The 19,878-nt window shown below is 46.7% G+C and overlaps 1 protein-coding gene across 1 annotated transcript in view; it reads right to left on the bottom strand.

Moving 5' to 3' along the window:
* ARHGEF26 (Rho guanine nucleotide exchange factor 26) overlaps window positions 1–19,878 on the bottom strand; it is a 177,766-nt gene that overhangs the window by 71,862 nt on the left and 86,026 nt on the right. The window contains 1 exon segment of the mRNA XM_044289881.1: window positions 17,374–17,448. Coding sequence (XP_044145816.1) covers window positions 17,374–17,448 — 75 coding nt within the window.

Below are 19,878 nucleotides of genomic sequence, written 5' to 3'. Positions count from 1 at the left end.
GGGGCAATAGGAAAATAAAAAAAATAGTGATATGGACTCCTTATCTGCAGAACTACTCATTTATTATTGTAGATAATGGTCCAAAATCAGTGTGACAGATTCCCTTTAAGCATCACAATATAACCCCAAGTCACTTAAACATCAGGGATGTGAACCTGCCCAGTTAGCAAGCGTTAGGAAATGTGAATCAATATTTCTTGCTTTGGTGCAAATGAAAGTGCACTGAATAGGCAAAACAGTCCTCAACAAAGGTCTAGTTTTGCATTTTGATAGTGTCCTTGTCACCACCGGTAGCATGAGGCTGTACCTGCAGATCAATCAAATTAGGTAGTCCTTCTACCCCAGGATGGCACATCCATATGTGCCATCACAAGAAGGTTTGATGTGCCTCCCAAAACAGTCTTAACAGCATAGAGATGATACTTGAAAATACTGGGCACTTAAACGAAGAGCACTGGAAAGGGACGAAGAAGGACATCAACTCAGCATCCGGATGGTACCTGCTTCTTTGTCCGAGCAGTAACAGGAGGACACTGCCAGAGCCCTACAAAATAACCTCCTTATGTCCTGTGTATGTGACTGAATGAATGGGGAAAACCGAAGACTCAGAAGTGGTAATATGTAGAGTTGAGCGAACACCTGGATGTTCGGGTTCGAGAAGTTCGGCCGAACTTCCCGAAAATGTTCGGGTTCGGGATCCGAACCCGATCCGAACTTCGTCCCGAACCCGAACCCCATTGAAGTCAATGGGGACCCAAACTTTTTGGCACTAAAAAGGCTGTAAAACAGCCCAGGAAAGGGCTAGAGGGCTGCAAAAGGCAGCAACATGTAGGTAAATCCCCTGCAAACAAATGTGGATAGGGAAATGAATTAAAATAAAAATTAAATAAATAAAAATTAACCAAAATCAATTGGAGAGAGGTCCCATAGCAGAGAATCTGGCTTCACGTCACCCACCACTGGAACAGTCCATTCTCAGATATTTAGGCCCCGGCACCCAGGCAGAGGAGAGAGGTCCCGTAACAGAGAATCTGGCTTCATGTCAGCAGAGAATCAGTCTGCATGTCATAGCAGAGAATCAGGCTTCACGTCAGCCACCACTGTAACAGTCCATTTTCATAAATTTAGGCCAAGCACCCAGGCAGAGGAGAGAGGTTCCGTAACACAGAATCTGGCTTCAGGTCACCAGAGAATCAGTCTTCATGTCATAGCAGAGAATCAGGCTTCACGTCACCCACCACTGTAACAGTCCATTTTCATAAATTTAGGCCCAGCACCCAGACAGAGGAGAGAGGTCCCGTAACAGACAATCTGGCTTCATGTCAGCAGAGAATCAGTCTTCATATTATAGCAGAGAATCAGGCTTCACGTCACCCACCACTGCAACAGTCCATTTTCATAAATTTAGGCCCAGCACCCAGGCAGAGGAGAGAGGTCCCGTAACAGACAATCTGGCTTCATGTCAGCAGAGAATCAGTCTTCATATCATAGCAGAGAATCAGGCTTCACGTCAGCCACCAATGCAACAGTCCATTTTCATAAATTTAGGCCCAGCACCCAGGCAGAGGAGAGAGGTCCCGTAACAGACAATCTGGCTTCATGTCAGCAGAGAATCAGTCTTCATATCATAGCAGAGAATCAGGCTTCACGTCAGCCACCAATGCAACAGTCCATTGTCAGATATTTAGGCCCAGCACCCAGGCAGAGGAGAGAGGTCCCGTAACAGAAAATCTGGCTTCATGTCAGCAGAGAATCAGTCTTCATATCATAGCAGAGAATCAGGCTTCACGTCAGCCACCAATGCAACAGTCCATTGTCATATATTTAGGCCCAGCACCCAGGCAGAGGAGAGAGGTCCCGTAACAGAGAATCTGTCTTCATGTCAGCAGAGAATCAGTCTGCATGTCATAGCAGAGAATCAGGCTTCACGTCACCCAACATTGGAACTTTGGGTAGCCTCGCAGTATAATGGTAAAATGAAAATAAAAATAGGATTGAATGAGGAAGTGCCCTGGAGTACAATAATATATGGTTAAGGGGAGGTAGTTAATGTCTAATCTGCACAAGGGATGGACAGGTCCTGTGGGATCCATGCCTGGTTCATTTTTATGAACGTCAGCTTGTCCACATTGGCTGTAGACAGGCGGCTGCGTTTGTCTGTAATGACGCCCCCTGCCGTGCTGAATACACGTTCAGACAAAACGCTGGCCGCCGGGCAGGCCAGCACCTCCAAGGCATAAAAGGCTAGCTCTGGCCACGTGGACAATTTGGAGACCCAGAAGTTGAATGGGGCCGAACCATCAGTCAGTACGTGGAGGGGTGTGCACACGTACTGTTCCACCATGTTAGTGAAATGTTGCCTCCTGCTAACACGTTGCGTATCAGGTGGTGGTGCAGTTAGCTGTGGCGTGTTGACAAAACTTTTCCACATCTCTGCCATGCTAACCCTGCCCTCAGAGGAGCTGGCCGTGACACAGCTGCCTTGGCGACCTCTTGCTCCTCCTCTGCCTTGGCCTTGGGCTTCCACATGTTCCCCTGTGACATTTGGGAATGCTCTCAGTAGCGCGTCTACCAACGTGCGCTTGTACTCGCGCATCTTCCTATCACGCTCCAGTGCAGGAAGTAAGGTGGGCACATTGTCTTTGTACCGTGGATCCAGCAGGGTGGCAACCCAGTAGTCCGCACACGTTAAAATGTGGGCAACTCTGCTGTCGTTGCGCAGGCACTGCAGCATGTAGTCGCTCATGTGTGCCAGGCTGCCCAGGGGTAAGGACAAGCTGTCCTCTGTGGGAGGCGTATCGTCATCGTCCTGCCTTTCACCCCAGCCACGCACCAGTGATGGGCCCGAGCTGCGTTGGGTGCCACCCCGCTGTGACCATGCTTCATCCTCATCCTCCTCCACCTCCTCCTCATCCTCGTCCTCCAGTAGTGGGCCCTGGCTGGCCACATTTGAACCTGGCCTCTGCTGTTGCAAAAAACCTCCCTCTGAGTCACTTCGAAGAGACTGGCCTGAAAGTGCTAAAAATGACCCCTCTTCCTCCTCCTCCTCCTCCTGGGCCACCTCCTCTTCCATCATCGCCCTAAGTGTTTTCTCAAGGAGACATAGAAGTGGTATTGTAACGCTGATAACGGCATCATCGCCACTGGCCATGTTGGTGGAGTACTCGAAACAGCGCAACAGGGCACACAGGTCTCGCATGGAGGCCCAGTCATTGGTGGTGAAGTGGTGCTGTTCTGTAGTGCGACTGACCCGTGCGTGCTGCAGCCGAAACTCCACTATGGCCTGCTGTGGCTCGCACAGTCTGTCCAGCATTTGCAAGGTGGAGTTCCACCTGGTGGGCACGTCGCATATGAGGCGGTGAGCGGGAAGGCCGAAGTTACGCTGTAGCGCAGACAGGCGAGCAGCAGCAGGATGTGAACGCCGGAAGCGCGAACAGACGGCCCGCACTTTATGCAGCAGCTCTGACATGTCGGGGTAGTTGTGAATGAACTTCTGCACCACCAAATTCAGCACATGCGCCAAGCAAGGGATGTGGTTCAAACCGGCTAGTCCCAGAGCTGCAACGAGATTTCGCCCATTATCACACACCACCAGGCCGGGCTTGAGGCTCACCGGCAGCAACCACTCGTCGGTCTGTTGTTCTATACCCTGCCACAACTCCTGTGCGGTGTGGGGCCTGTCCCCCAAACATATGAGTTTCAGAATGGCCTGCTGACGTTTACCCCGGGCTGTGCTGAAGTTGGTGGTGAAGGTGTGTGGCTGACTGGATGAGCAGGTGGAAGAAGAGGAGGAGGAAGCCGAGTAGGAGGAGGTGGCAACAGGAGGCAAAGAATGTTGCCCTGTTATCCTTGGCGGCGGAAGGACGTGCGCCAAACAGCTCTCCGCCTGGGGCCCAGCTGCCACTACATTTACCCAGTGTGCAGTTAGGGAGATATAGCGTCCCTGGCCAGTGCTTACTGGTCCACGTATCTGTGGTTAGGTGGACCTTGCCACAGATGGCAGTTGCGCAGTGCACACTTGATTTTATCGGATACTTGGTTGTGCAGGGAAGGCACGGTTCTCTTGGAGAAGTAGTGCCGGCTGGGAACAACATACTGTGGGACAGCAAGCGACATGAGCTGTTTGAAGCTGTCTGTGTCCACCAGCCTAAATGACAGCATTTCATAGGCCAGTAGTTTAGAAATGCTGGCATTCAGGGCCAGGGATCGAGGGTGGCTAGGTGGGAATTTACGCTTTCTCTCAAATGTTTGTGAGATGGAGAGCTGAACGCTGCCGTGTGACATGGTTGAGATGCTTGGTGACGGAGGTGGTGGTGGTGTTGGTGGTACATCCCCTGTTTGCTGGGCGGCAGGTGCCAACGTTCCTCCAGAGGCGGAGGAAGAGGCCGAGGCGGCAGCAGCAGAATAGGCCGAGGCGGCAGCAGCAGAAGAGGTAGCAGGGGGAGCCTGAGTGACTTCCTTGGTTTTAAGGTGTTTACTCCACTGCAGTTCATGCTTTGCATGCAGGTGCCTGGTCATGCAGGTTGTGCTCAGGTTCAGAACGTTAATGCCTCGCTTCAGGCTCTGATGGCACAGCGTGCAAACCACTCGGGTCTTGTCGTCAGCACATTGTTTGAAGAAGTGCCATGCCAGGGAACTCCTTGAAGCTGCCTTTGGGGTGCTCGGTCCCAGATGGCGGCGGTCAGTAGTAGGCGGAGTCTCTTGGGGGCGGGTGTTCTGCTTTTGCCCACTGCTCCCTCTTTTGCTACGCTGTTGGCTCGGTCTCACCACTGCCTCTTCCTCCGAACTGTGAAAGTCAGTGGCACGACCTTCATTCCATGTGGGGTCTAGGACCTCATCGTCCCCTGCATCGTCTTCCACCCAGTCTTGATCCCTGACCTCCTGTTCAGTCTGCACACTGCAGAAAGACGCAGCAGTTGGCACCTGTGTTTCGTCATCATCAGAGACATGCTGAGGTGGTATTCCCATGTCCTCATCATCAGGAAACATAAGTGGTTGTGCGTCAGTGCATTCTATGTCTTTCACCGCTGGGGAAGGGCTAGGTGGATGCCCTTGGGAAACCCTGCCAGCGGAGTCTTCAAACAGCATAAGAGACTGCTGCATAACTTGAGGCTGAGACAGTTTCCCTGGTATGCATGGGGGTGATGTGACAGACTGATGGGGTTGGTTTTCAGGCGCCATCTGTGCGCTTTCTGCAGAAGACTGGGTGGGAGATAATGTGAACGTGCTGGATCCACTGTCGGCCACCCAATTGACTAATGCCTGTACCTGCTCAGGCCTTACCATCCTTAGAACGGCATTGGGCCCCACCATATATCGCTGTAAATTCTGGCGGCTACTGGGACCTGAGGTAGTTGGTACACTAGGACGTGTGGATGTGGCAGAACGGCCACGTCCTCTCCCAGCACCAGAGGGTCCACTAACACCACCACGACCATGTCCACGTTCGCGTCCCTTACTAGATGTTTTCCTCATTGTTATCGTTCACCACAACAACAAAAATATTATTTGGCCCAAAGTATTGTATTCAAATTCAGCTGAATATAAATTTGAGGCCTAGTATTTAGGCGCTGGGTGACAGGTATGGGTTTACTGACAGAATTAGACTTGGAAATGCACAGTAGCGTGTGTGTGAAGTTATTCTGAATGACCCTATGTGCACCTTGAATATTATATACCCTTTTAGGGATAGATTTAAAATAGCTCTGATACAGCAGAAACCACTAAATTAGGAAATTGCTAAATTGGGAATTGTATTTCAACCCAGAACAAAAAATGTGCTTTGACGGACACTAAATAACTTGCCCAGCCACAACAGGACAGCGGTAACGAGAGATTTAGCGGGATATAAATTTGAGGCCTAGTATTTAGGCGCTGGGTGACAGGTATACGTTTACTGACAGAATTAGACTGGGATATGGCCAAAAAATAACCACACTATTGCTGGTTAAATGCACTTGGTGTGACAGCTTGACCAACCACACTACTGAGGGTTAAATGCACTTGGTGACAGGCGCAGCTTGCCCCTGATGTAGTATATGGCCAAAAAATAAACAGACTATTGCTGGTTAAATGCACTTGGTGTGACAGCTTCACCCTGATGTAGGCTTTAGCCAAAAAACAACCACACCATTGAGGGTTAAATGCACTTGGTGACAGGCGCAGCTTGCCCCTGATGTAGTATATGGCCAAAAAATAAACAGACTATTGCTGGTTAAATGCACTTGGTGTGACAGCTTCACCCTGATGTAGGCTTTAGCCAAAAAACAACCACACCATTGAGGGTTAAATGCACTTGGTGACAGGCGCAGCTTGCCCCTGATGTAGTATATGGCCAAAAAATAAACAGACTATTGCTGGTTAAATGCACTTGGTGTGACAGCTTCACCCTGATGTAGGCTTTAGCCAAAAAACAACCACACCATTGAGGGTTAAATGCACTTGGTGACAGGCGCAGCTTGCCCCTGATGTAGTATATGGCCAAAAAATAAACAGACTATTGCTGGTTAAATGCACTTGGTGTGACAGCTTCACCCTGATGTAGGCTTTAGCCAAAAAACAACCACACCATTGAGGGTTAAATGCACTTGGTCGCAGCTTGTGCTGGCGCACCACAAGACACAAAATGGCCGCCGATCACCCCAGAAAAAAGTGACTGACAAACGGTCTGGGCAGCCTAAAAACAGTGAGCAATTGAGTATCAGCAGCTCAATGACCCACAGCTGCAGATCGATCAATAATCAAGTCCTTTGGAGGAGTTAATCTGCCTAATCTCGCCCTACTGTCGCAGCCGCAACCTCTCCCTATGCTGATCAGAGCAGAGTGACGGGCGGCACTATGTGACTCCAGCTTAAATAGAGGCTGGGTCACATGGTGCTCTGGCCAATCACAGCCATGCCAATAGTAGGCATGGCTGTGATGGCCTCTTGGGGCAAGTAGTATGACGCTTGTTGATTGGCTGCTTTGCAGCCTTTCAAAAAGCGCCAAGAAAGCGACGAACACCGAACCCGGACTTTTACGAAAATGTCCGGGTTCGGGTCCGTGTCAAAAATTCGGTACGAACCCGAACTATACAGTTCGAGTTCGCTCATCCCTAGTAATATGTAGAACATGTGCAGAACAAAAATGATTTCAAGGCCCACACAAGAAAATATACTCCTCATGCATCAGTTTTCAGCTTTACTGTGCAAGTGTGAGAATTTGTGTGACCCATGGATGATGCTGAAGCATCACCTATGTGAATCAAAGGAACAGGGGATGGCCCGAGTTAAGATTCAAGAGGACACTTTGTTGGTCCGTATAAGCCCAGCTAAGGCTACTTTCACACTTGCGGCAGTGTGATCCGGCGGGCAGTTCCGTTGTCGGAACTGCCCGCCGGATCCGCCGATTTGGATGTGACTGAAAGCATTTGTGAGGCGGATCCGTCTCACAAATGCATTGCAAGAACGGATCCGTGTCTCCGCTTGTCATGCGGACAGACGGATCCGTCTTGTATTTTCTTTCACATTTTTACCGGTCTGCGCATGTGCAGGCCTGAAGGACGGATCCGGCATTCCGGTATTTTGAATGCCAGATCTGGCACTAATACATTCCTATGGGGAAAAATGCCGGATCTGTCATTCAGGCAAGTCTTCAGTTTTTTTTCACCGGAGATAAAACCGTAGCATGCTACGGTTTTATCTTTTGCCTGATCAGTCAAAACGACATCCTGATGCAAACTGAACGGATTAGGGCTCTTTCACACCTGCGTTCTTGTCTTCCGGCATAGAGTTCCGTCGTCGGGGCTTTATGCCGGAAGAATCCTGATCAGTTTTATCCTAATGCATTCTGAATGGAGTGAAATCCGTTCAGGATGCATCAGGATGTCTTCAGTTCCGGAACGGAACGTTTTTTGGCCGGAGAAAATACCGCAGCATGCTGCGCTTTTTGCTCCGGCCAAAAATCCTGAAGACTTGCCGCAAGGCCGGATCCGGAATTAATGTCCATTGAAAGGCATTGATCCGGATCCGGCCTTAAGCTAAACGTTGTTTCAGCGCATTGCCGGATCCGACGTTTAGCTTTTTTAGAGTGGTTACCATGGCTGCCGGGACGCTAAAGTCCTGGCAGCCATGGTAAAGTGTAGCGGGGAGCGGGGGAGCAGCATACTTACCGTCCGTGCGGCTCCCGGGGCGCTCCAGAGTGACGTCAGGGCGACCCAAGCGCATGGTGACGTCATTCTGGAGCGCCCCGGGAGCCGCGCGGACTGTAAGTATACCGCTCCCCCGCTCCCCGCTCCTACTATGGCAACCAGGACTTTAATAGCGTCCTGGCTGCCAAAGTAACACTGAAAGCATTTTGAAGACGGATCCGTCTTCAAATGCTTTCAGTTCACTTGCGTTTTTCCGGATCCGGCGTGTAATTCCGGCAAGTGGAGTACACGCCGGATCCGGACAACGCAAGTGTGAAAGAGGCCTTACTCTCCATTCAGAATGCATGGGGATATGCCTGATCAGTTATTTTCCGGTATAGAGCCCCTGTGACGGAACTCAGTGCCGGAAAATAAAAACGCAGTCTGTGCGGTGGCCTTTGTTTTTGTGGTGCTGTTCTGGTGGGTTGGTGGGACCCAGTGCCATGGGTGGCATCGTCAGACAGCATGGTTGCTGCTTTGACTCCTGGGTCCCGCCGCCTACCAGGATATCGCCGCTTTGTCATCGCACCGTGCTGCGCCCTTTTGTCAGAGTAGGTCCCACTCAATAGAGGCTTCCTTGACGTGGTGAGTGGGCTTATGCCTTTTGATCAAAATGTACACTAATGCCTCTTGTACAGCATGCAATACGGGGGGCTGTACACTTTTTAGGTCAAAGCCAAGCACTGTGGATGTGCGACCCAGTTCTTTTTTCTCCCCCATATAATTGTTATTTGAATCTTTCTTCTTTATTACTGGTGTCAGCACCCCTCCCATTCGGCACAGGTGGTTTTAATCACACAGGATTGCATATAGTGGTCATTGACCTGTAGCTCCTGATAGTAATGGACATGCTGTGTTAGACAGCTGTTCATATGGTGCAGTACTGTGCGGTGGCCTTTGTTTTTGTGGTGCTGTTCTGGTGGGTTGGTGGGACCCAGTGCCATGGGTGGCATCGTCAGACAGCATGGTTGCTGCTTTGACTCCTGGGTCCCGCCGCCTACCAGGATATCGCCGCTTTGTCATCGCACCGTGCTGCGCCCTTTTGTCAGAGTAGGTCCCACTCAATAGAGGCTTCCTTGACGTGGTGAGTGGGCTTATGCCTTTTGATCAAAATGTACACTAATGCCTCTTGTACAGCATGCAATACGGGGGGCTGTACACTTTTTAGGTCAAAGCCAAGCACTGTGGATGTGCGACCCAGTTCTTTTTTCTCCCCCATATAATTGCTAGTGTGAAAGTACTCTAACACTAGAGCAGACATTTCCATACATGCATATATAGTAGTTCACTTCAGAAAGTATGCAGTACTACAGCTGACTAATATCTACAACTTTAAAAAGATCTAAACTATGGTGGCAATAGTTTATTGGGGGCAAATCATGGTGAGGGGTTTCCTTTATAAGGGACGTAAACCTTTGCTGAAACCATGAGGGAGCAGTACCGCTTCCCAGAGAGCTCTGCACCTTCAGGTTTCATCAGTTCTGCTCAGCCTTCCGGCATGCAGAATAAGTATGTGGGATGTGTACTCCACATGATAATGAAACCCAAAGATGTGGAGCACTCCGAGAAGCAGTTCATGGTTTCAGCAAACGTTTAGGTCCCTTTAAGAAACGGTTAAGACAAGACTCCCCTAATGGAGTGGAAGCTAAAAAGATGTACCATATGCCTTTCTTCTTAGAAACATAGGTTGAAATACACTTTGACATATCAAAAAATGTCCAGGACTGTTGTTACTGGACCTTTAATGTCCAATACCCATCATTTTTAACTGCCACCCCTTATAAAGTAATGTATAATACTATTTCTCTTCAGTCAGCGCATGTTTAGGGCAGCGGACATCTACCTCAACGAGACAACTTTCCTTTAACAAGTGGAAACAAATTTACTAGACTGTTTTTTTAACCGATCATGACAGATCTGTTTATGGGTCACGTTAGAGAATTACTTGATCATTTTTAACCTAGAAAACAGAGATTAATAAAGAACATCATTCATATTAATCATTGCCAAAGCCTCGGGGAGAGGTTCTACAATGCAAAGCAGCGTTTCTTTGAAGACCATTTGTAAGTAAAGGCACGGCATGATGTAGCTGCAGCATGCACATAGGGATTACCTGACTTCAGCCTGGAGGTTTAAGATCTGACTAGTCCAGAATAAGTCGCTTTACTTCAGGTGTATAAGGAGGCACCGAGAGGAATGCGTGCCTTGGGTGGTATTCAGTCATAACATGTGCTAAACCACAGCTCATAAGCAATATCAATTCTTAATTTCATGTTGGTGGAGGTTCGACTCTTGGCACCCCTGTCCATCAGCTGTTTCAAGGGCTGCGGCGCTAGTGCAAGAGCTGTGTTCTCTTCAGTGCTTACCTGGTGCAGTGGAATTACAGCTGTTCTTCCCATTCTTGTGAATGAGAGAGAAAGGTGTGATTGCACTCCTCTGCCACTACAAGGTGGACGTCGTGCAGGTAAACACTCGAGAGAATGCAACTCTTGCACAAGCGCCACAGCCCCTTCACACAGATGATCGGATATTGATGGTCTATATCCTGAGACTAGGTCACTCCTTTAAGTGCTTGCAGTTCCAGTTTCAAAGCCTGAAGCTTTATTCGCACAGTCACAGTGTAGCTATGTGCTGAAGCTAGGAGGCGGTCACGGGAAGTTAGATCTGGAAAGGTTTCCCTGCTTTACCCTAATGTGTTCCAATACAGTTTTGGAGCAAAATATACACCGTTTGCACACCTGATGGCTCATGCATGAGGCATATTTATAGTGCCAAAGATCTGTGTGTATCTCATTTTAGGAAATTAGAAAACCCTTGCTTTGAGAAAGGTCTCCCCGATCTACCAGGATGGGAGCCAATCTCAGACTTAGCCATAATTACGGTATATGGCTCATGCATGAAGGCGGCCACGTACATGAGCCATTTGGAGGCATTACTAAAAGATTCTGATGACCCATCCCCTTCTGATGTGGGTCTTGTCAATGAGACCTTGTGTGGATTCAAATCACCTTCCACATCCATTTTTACCTGCATTTTTAAAGCAGAAATTATAGTTTCCATACAGATTGTAATCTACATTGAAAGTATGTGAAATTACAAGTATTTTGCCTTACAATATTACACTGGTCCTGAATTACAGCCTGTAATTTACCCCAGGGTTGCTCTGCGTTCTAGTAGAATTACTATGCAGTGCATGATGTACCGACGATACATATACCCTGGACAGACGCTGTGTATTGTCTTCCATGATATACATACAGTGGAGCTGTTGCCCGGTCACAGTCACTGTTTTTGGCAATCCTGCTATCTTAGATGACTCTTGACACTTATTCTGCCTCCACTGTATCCTGTTATTACACTCACGTGGCCACACCGCTCTAGTGAAAGACAAAAAAACTCCTGCCTGCTTGAATTCATGGAGGGACTGCTGTAATCACAGGGCTTTATTTGCTAGAAAGCTGCCTCTAGCTACAAACAACCCCCTGATAAGTTATTTAATCCATCTATTTAATCATTTTCTCTCTGTCCGCTTTTGATTAGAAATGTGAATGCATACACAGAGTTGCCAGTCCTAAGAGGTTTGTATGTGGATCACCTGAGGTACACTTTAACTGTTAGCAGGTTCATTTTTATAGAGCACTAGCTGAAGGACCCGGCTTTGCTCGGGTATATTTAATCTATTTCATTGAATGTTTGTGTGTGTCGTTAAAAGATATCGACACTATCAACTATAACAGTGACATCTACAGTACCCCGCTCCCAAAACAGTGACCTCCACAGCCCCCCACCCCTTAACACTGACCCACCCACAGTGCCCTGTCCCTTAAAATTGGACCTCTACAGCAGCCCACCCCCTTAACTTTGACCTTTACAGCAGCCTTTCCCTTTAACAGTGACTTTTACAGCATACCACCCCCTTGACAGTGACCTCCACAGGGGCCCACCCCCTTAACATTGGCCTTTACTAGATCAGAGGCGTGTCCTTTTGAACAGCTCACTCTAAGACAGCAGCACTGTGCTGTCATAAGTGTGAGCTGCAGGGAGAAAGTCACCCTCCCTCCCACCTTTGCAGCTGACAGAAGTTGATCTTTACCTTAATTTTTTCAATCCCTGTCAGCTGAGAAGTGGAGGGGGCATGGCCGTGGCTTAGCTGGACCTAGAAGTTAAAGGGGTTATCCAAGTTATTTTTTTGTTCTTTCTATGTTCCTAACTAAGCAAATATAACAGCTTTCCAATTCACTCACTTTACCTCCAGTGGCTGGTTTCTCAGATTTCACTGAGAGTCACATGACCTGTGATGTCAGCTTCTCTCCCTGCTCTGATAAAGGTTGTTTACAAGCCTGTAAACCAGACGTCACTGTGCTGGCCACGCCCCCCCTTCACTGCCGTCTACTCTCTGCTAGGATCCTTAACCCCGTCAGCTGCACAGCAGTGAGGAGATAATGCTGGGCACTGGAGCTGATATACTAGAGACAGCATTGCACAAGAAGGTAGGGGGAAGATCCTGTGTGTATTAGCAGTGTCATTATACAGGTGGGACATGTAGTTCTACACTTACAAGTTGCTGTTGATTCTCCCAGCACTCAAGGCAGCTCTTGTTTTCACTCTCTTAGCAGTGTCATTATACAGCTGGGACTTGTAGTCCTACACATACAACATACTGCAGAGTCTCCCAGCAGGCAGACATGTCACTCAGGGCAGCTCTTGTATTCACTCCCTTAGCACAGCAGGGGGAGGGGCAAAGATTTTTTTTTTATTTATTGCATGTAAACAAAGCCCAGAAAAGAACCAGGGAAATGAGGAAAAATATATATATTTTTTGCATAAAAATTGCTTAGCTCAGTTATATATCAGATTTTCAGTGCTATATTATTATTTTTTTTCATAACTCGGACAACCCCTTTAATTTTTAACTTCATTTTTTTTAAATCTCAGTCGGCTGAGTGGGAGAGAGCGTGGCCTAACCGGTTCGGGGGCGTGTCCTTTTGAACAGCTCCCTCTAAGACAGCAGCACTGTGCTGTCTGAGTGTATGCTGCAGGGAGAAAGTCACCCTCCCTCTCACACCTGCAGCTGACAGAAGTTGATTTTTACCTTAATTTTTTCAATTCCCGTTGGCTCAGTAGTGGGAGGGGGCATGGCTTAGCAGGACCTGGGATTGTGATTTTAAGTATTCTGAGGGTGGACACATTGTGGCAGGGGGCTGTCTGGGCTACTTCCTGCAAGAGTGACGCCCCTCTGGGCACCTTACTGGCTCATTTGCATACCAAATAAACTGGATTTTCTGAGGATAAAAATATCTATTGCTGGAACAAAGGCACTTTTGGAAATAAGATACAAAGTGCTAATAGGCCATGGCTTTAATGCAATAGCGATTATCCTGGTGACAGATTTCCTTTAAAGCTCTCCTACAGCAGTGAAGATAAATGGCTGGGTTGTTATGGAAACCTGGAGTAAAACTGTGTATGTGGAGACTGGAGGATCTGTGAGCTTCTATTGGCTGATAAGGGTCATGTGACCAAGCTTCTATTGGCTAATGTATTTTTTTGGGAATATCTCAGGAACGGTACTTCCTAGTGAGCTGAGACCCGGTCTAAAACCTTCCCAGACACCTGATGTACCCGTGTGCCAAATTTTGTGATTGTAAATGCGACGGTGTGGATTCCTTTAGTGAACATACACGCACATACACTTAGCTTTATATAAAGATCTTTCATTTACTCTGCAGTAATGTAGTTATGATTAAATACCTTAAAGTTAATCTTCAAATAGAAGTTCCACAGAGCCCCACATGCAAACACATTTTGTAAACCTAAGTCCTCCTCAGTAAAAATAAACTTCCTTTAATATCAAAGCATTATCCTGTTACACTTCAGCAACTCTCAATCTCTAAACAAGTTATCTAATTTTGTGTTGCAACACCTGCAAGTATTTCAAGTAATTGGCCATTAAATTTGGGCTTTCCTCCAGCCAACGTGAACTTTGCCTTCTATCATTTGAACTAAAGTCTCTCACACACATTGTGACCTCAAATGTTCTGTAATGCAGGAAGGTCTACCAAGCAATTACACCCCCAGTTCCAAGAGTTGGGATGCTGTATAAAATGTAAATAAAAACTGAATGCAATGATTTACAAATCTTATAGACCCATATTTTATTCTTGATAGAACATAGAGCACATATCAGATGTTGAAAGTGAGACATTTTACCATTTCATGATCTCAAAAAAGTTGTGACAGGGCCACAAAAAGTTGGAAAAGTAAGTGGTACTAATAAAAACTGCTGGAAAAGCTATTTGCAACTAAGTCACATGACTGGGTATAAAAAGAGCATGTTAGAGAGGCAGAGTTTCTCAGAAGCAAGGATGGGCAGAGGTTCACCAATCTGCGAAAATATGCGTCTAGAAATTGTGGAACAATTTCAGAACAATGTTCCTCAACGTAAAGTCGAGAAGACTTTGAATATCTCACCATATACAGTACACAATATGATCAAAAGATTCAGAGAACCTGGAGAAATCCATGTACACAAGGGACAAGGCAGATGGATGCTAGTGTTCTATAGCCCTCAGGCGGCAATGCATTAAAAAGCAGACATGGTTTTGTACTGGAAATCACTGTATGGGCTCAGGAGAACTTCCAGAAATCATTGTCTGTAAACACAGGCCACCATACAATCCACAAATGCAAGTTAAATCTGTTTCATGCAAAGAAGAAGCCATATGTCAACAATATCCAGAAATGCAGCCATCTTCTCTTGGCCAAAGCTTATTTAAAATGGACTGTGGCAAAATGTATCACTGTTCTCTGGTCAGATGAATCAAAATTTGAAATTATTTTAAGAAACCATGGATGCTGTGTCCTGTGGACTCAACAGGAGAGGGAACACCCAGTTTGTTATGAGCGCAGTTCAAAAGCCTGCATCTCTGATGTTATGAGATTGCCGGAGTGCCTATGGCATGGGCAGCTTACACATCTGGAAAGGAACTCTTAATGCTGATAAGTATATAGAGGTTTTAGAACATCATATGATCCCATACAGATGTCTCTTTCAGGGAAGGCCTTGCATAATTCAGCAAGACAATACTAAACCACCCATATGTGTTTTATGGGAGTTTTATGAAAACATATACGCCATTTTTTGTGAAAAATCTGTGCCTTTTTCCCAGTGTACACCACTTACTACTCTTTTCTCGAGTTCTAAGAAAAGAGGGCTTGGCGTGGGCGGAAAGAGGGCGAGCCAGCAGGTCCATCTCACTTATCATTTTCTACGCCTGTTTTTGGTGTAGAAAATTACTTAAAATCTACGCCAACAAGGGAGCTGGCGTAGATTTAATCTTGTTGAACAGCAACCGGATCATGCAGCTACATAACTTAGTCGTATCAAGCTGCAGCGGACAGGGACTAAGACCGGCATATAAATTGACAGTCTTAGTAAATGTACCCCATGTTCTTTTGTGAATAAAATATGGTCTATGAGGTTTGCAAATAATTGCATTCTGTTTTTATTGACATTTCACGCAGTGTCCCAACTTTGGAATTGGGAGTGTGCTACAAAAATGATCAGAGACAATTCATGATTCTTCTCACTTTAGCTTAGCTACAGTAACTTCTACTCTGATTTGACTTTATATCCTGTGGAAGTTGAGCTCATGGTGGACTTGAAGGAAGTCTGTCAGCAGGAAATTCACTGTTACACCAGGCACAATGCCTTGTAGGGCCAGCTCAGCTGACTATAACAATACCTTTCCCTTAGAGATCTGTTGCTTCATCCTGGAGAAAAGTACTTTTATATGCAAACAAGCAGTTAAATGCACTAGGGTGGGCCTAAGGCACTCAAGAAGTGGGAGTGGCTGGCATAGGGAGCAGAAAAATGCACAGTGGCCTGATATGGTGCACTTAAAGGGTTAGACCCATCTCAGACTTTGGTGGACTATCACTAAGATAGGCCATCAATGACAGACAGGTGCAGGTCCCATCTCTGCACCTATCAAGAACGGGGCCCCTGAAGTGAAGGAGAGGGCACAATGCATGTGCATCATGCTCTACATTCATTTCTATTGAAGTTCCAAAAATAGCCGAACGAGTGCACTCAGCTATTTTCAGAACTCCCACAGTGGTGCGATCTGGAGATAGGTACAACTTCAAGTCCCTCCTCTGGGACCCAAGCCTATCTGACATTGTACCTATCTGCCACCAATGTTGGAGATAAGACAACCCCTTTAATAGCTAATTTAAATATCGATTAAAAGTACTTTTATCTCCATAATGAAGCAAGAGATCTCTAAGTGAAATGAATCATTATCTTGAGCTCGTCATACAAGGCAATGTGCCTGGTTTAACAGTGAATCCCCTTAAACAGATGGTTGTTCACAAATTGTAGTTGGCCAGTAATGGCAGACAGCTGCTATTTTTGCATTTGCTCTACAGCATTGTACCTCCAGTAGCTCAACAGCACAACCTCTGAAGGCAAGTGTGTTTCACATCAACCGACAACCACTGCCGTTTAAAGTAACAACACAGCTACAGAATAACGCATCACTTGAGAGCATGCACAGCACAATATGGGTCCATTCACACGTCCGCAACGTGTTTTGCGGATCCACTTATAGAATATGCCTGTTCTTGTCCGCAATTGCGGACAAGAATAGGACATGTTCTATTTTTTTCGGTAACAGAATTGCGGACCCGGAAGTGCGGGTCCAAAATTCCGTGTCCGGGCAGCACATCATGCTGCGCCAAAGAAATGAATGGGTCCGCAATTCCGTTCCTCAAAATGCGAAGCGGAATTGCGGATGTGTGAATGGAGCGTATAAGTGATACAGACCTTTAAAGGGAACCTGTCACCGGGATTTTGTGTATAGAGCTGAGGACATGGGTTGCTAGATGGCCGCTAGCACATCTGCAATACCCAGTCCTCATAGCTCTGTGTGCTCTTATTGTGTAAAAAAAAGGATTTGATAAATTTGCTAATTAACCTGAGATGAGCTTGAAAATATGACTCTTCTCTGGTCACACAAGTAAGATATGACTCTTATGTTAATTTGCATATGTGTCAAATAGTTTTTTTTTTACACAATAAAAGCACACAGAGCTATGTGGACTGGGTATTGCGGATGTGATAGCGGCCATCTAGCAAACCATGTCCTCAGCTCTATACACAAAATCCTGGTGACAGGTTCCCTTTAAGAATAAGAAATTAGACCAACCTTGCTAACTTCTTTCAAGGCTCTTTTACAGGCTTCATATTTAGCAGAATCTTTAGGTGTTTTTTGACAAATTGTCTAAAGAAAAGAAAATGAGTAAATTATTGAATAAAATCTAACGTTTTTTCTTTTAATGTCAGCATGCGGTAACAAATGGCTACTTAACATAACAAAAAAAAACTAAGAATGAAAGATATTGTATATGAAACAATATAATTGTAGCAAAATATAAATAATGATGCATGACTCAGATGTATATGTATTGAATACAGTGAAATTAAAGGAAAACAAGCAACAACCTTAAGGATTCCCCACATGGCTGTTCTCATGTTTACTGGGTCCCCCACTATCTTTTGGCTCTTGGTCCCTCTTGACAAGAAATGTCTGAATAACTGGCTGAGGTGGATCACTGCTGAAGCAGGAATTTCCTGTGAGTCAAGAGGTCCAGGAAGGAGAGACTAGGGGGAGACCCAGCAGCAACTAGGACGGCAGTAGTTGGGGATTGGTGAGGTCAGTGTTGCACATTTTATTTTTGAACCCATTATGCCCCTTTTCTAAAAAAAAATGTTTTATAGGCCAGTAAACCCCATCAGAAAGATAGCAGAGGTCAGTGGAGAATAGCACATCAGTATCTGATGGGTGGGGGTCCGGCATCCCCACCAATCAGCTGTTTGAAGAAGCCAAGCACAATGTCGTACATTGTATAACGGTCGTGCTTGGCATGACAGATCCCCATTCACTTGAATGGGACTGAGCTGCGCCTAGGCCACATGGCTGATGAATGTGACGTCACTGGCCTAGGGTAAGCTGCACCTCGGCCTTCTCAAACAGCTGATAGGCGGGGTCCCATGTGTTGGACCTCCACTGATCAGATACTGATGACCTACCCATAGGTTAAATAAAGATGGAGAACCCCTTTAATGCTGAATGTTAATCTGGTGGTCTGAGGCATAACAAACATAAGAAGCCTAACGGAGAGGCTACTAGAAGGAAAGGGCGCCACAAGGAGTTCTCACCTCATGGTAGATGCACCCCTGACTATAATCATAATGGATGAAATTACGTTTTATTAACAGCATATGGTACTAAACATTAATGACCTACAGTATTACAAGCAAGGATTTGATAATGCACTAACCATGAAATGGTCTACGAATAATGGGAGCATTGCCCACGGATTAAAAAAAACATAGGTAAGAAGTAGAATGAGCATAGGGGTGGGCGATATGGCCTAAAATCTATATTGCAATATATTTTTAAGCATGTGCGATATATATCGCAATATATTGTTTTCTATATTTGGGGAGGGGGTTAAACTTTTTTTTTTTTTTACTTTTTATTTAATAACTATTAGCTCCCTTAAGGGCTAGAACCCTTGTCATATTCACCCTAATAGAGCTCTATTAGGGTGAATAGGACATTACACTCTCCCTGCTGCCCTGTGCTTTGTGCACATAACAGCAGGGAGCTGACCATGGCAGCCAGCCTCTCATGTGCCCCCCAGCCTCTGATGTAGCCCCCCAGCCTCTGATGTAGCCCCCCAGCCTCTCCCTCTTATAAGCCTCCTCTGGTAACTCAAACCCACCCCCCCTCCCCAGTATTAATCATTGGTGGCAGTGGCCACAGGGTCCCCCTCCTCCCCCCGCATCATTGGTGGCGGTGGCAGTGGGCCCTCCTCCCTCCCCAGTATTGATCATTGGTGGCAGGGGCCCCCTACCCCCCCCCCCCCCCCCCACATCATTGATGGCAGCAGCAGTTCCGATCGGTTACCATGGTGGCCAGGACGCTACTGAAGTCCTGGCTGCCATGGTATGTCAGTGAGCAGCATTATACTCATGTGCGCCGTGGCCGCCGGGCGGTCCTTCTTCTGTCTGTTCGGCGCACTGCTAATGCTTATAGCTCACGTGCGCTGTGGCTGCCGGGCGCTCCTTCTTCTGTCTGTGCGGTGCATTGCTAATGCTTATAGCATTAGCAATGCGCCGCACAGACCTATGAGAAGAAGCAGCGCTCGGCAGCCACGGCGCACGTGAGCTATAAGCATTAGCAATGTGCCACCCAGACAGAAGAAGGAGCGCCCGGCGGCCACCGCGCACGTGAGTATAATGCTGCTCACTGACATACCATGGCAGCCAGGACTTCAGTAGCATCCTGGCTGCCATGGTAACCGATCGGATGCCGCTCCGTGGTCATATCGCAGTCCGGCGATATGCACAAAATCCATATCGTGGCACAAATTTATGTTGCATATCGCCTATACCGCCCACCCCTAAATGAGCATTCATTCGGAAAAGCTGAGTTTAAAGGGGTTGTCAGAGATTATTATTTTTTTATTGGCAAGAAGAGTGCTATAATAATAATACCACTGCTACAGTTGGGACATAATGTTTTTGCTTACAGGAATGACATTCCATGTACCACATGTCACTGATGCAGCCAATCAATGGGCTCAGCGGTATAGGAAACAAAGTAAAGAAAGTACACGACAGCAGAAACATCTGCCATACACTC

Source organism: Bufo gargarizans, chromosome 4 (assembly GCF_014858855.1).
Source record: "Bufo gargarizans isolate SCDJY-AF-19 chromosome 4, ASM1485885v1, whole genome shotgun sequence".
Classification (NCBI taxonomy): Eukaryota; Metazoa; Chordata; class Amphibia; order Anura; family Bufonidae; genus Bufo; species Bufo gargarizans.
This window is presented reverse-complemented; position numbering and strand designations above follow the sequence as displayed.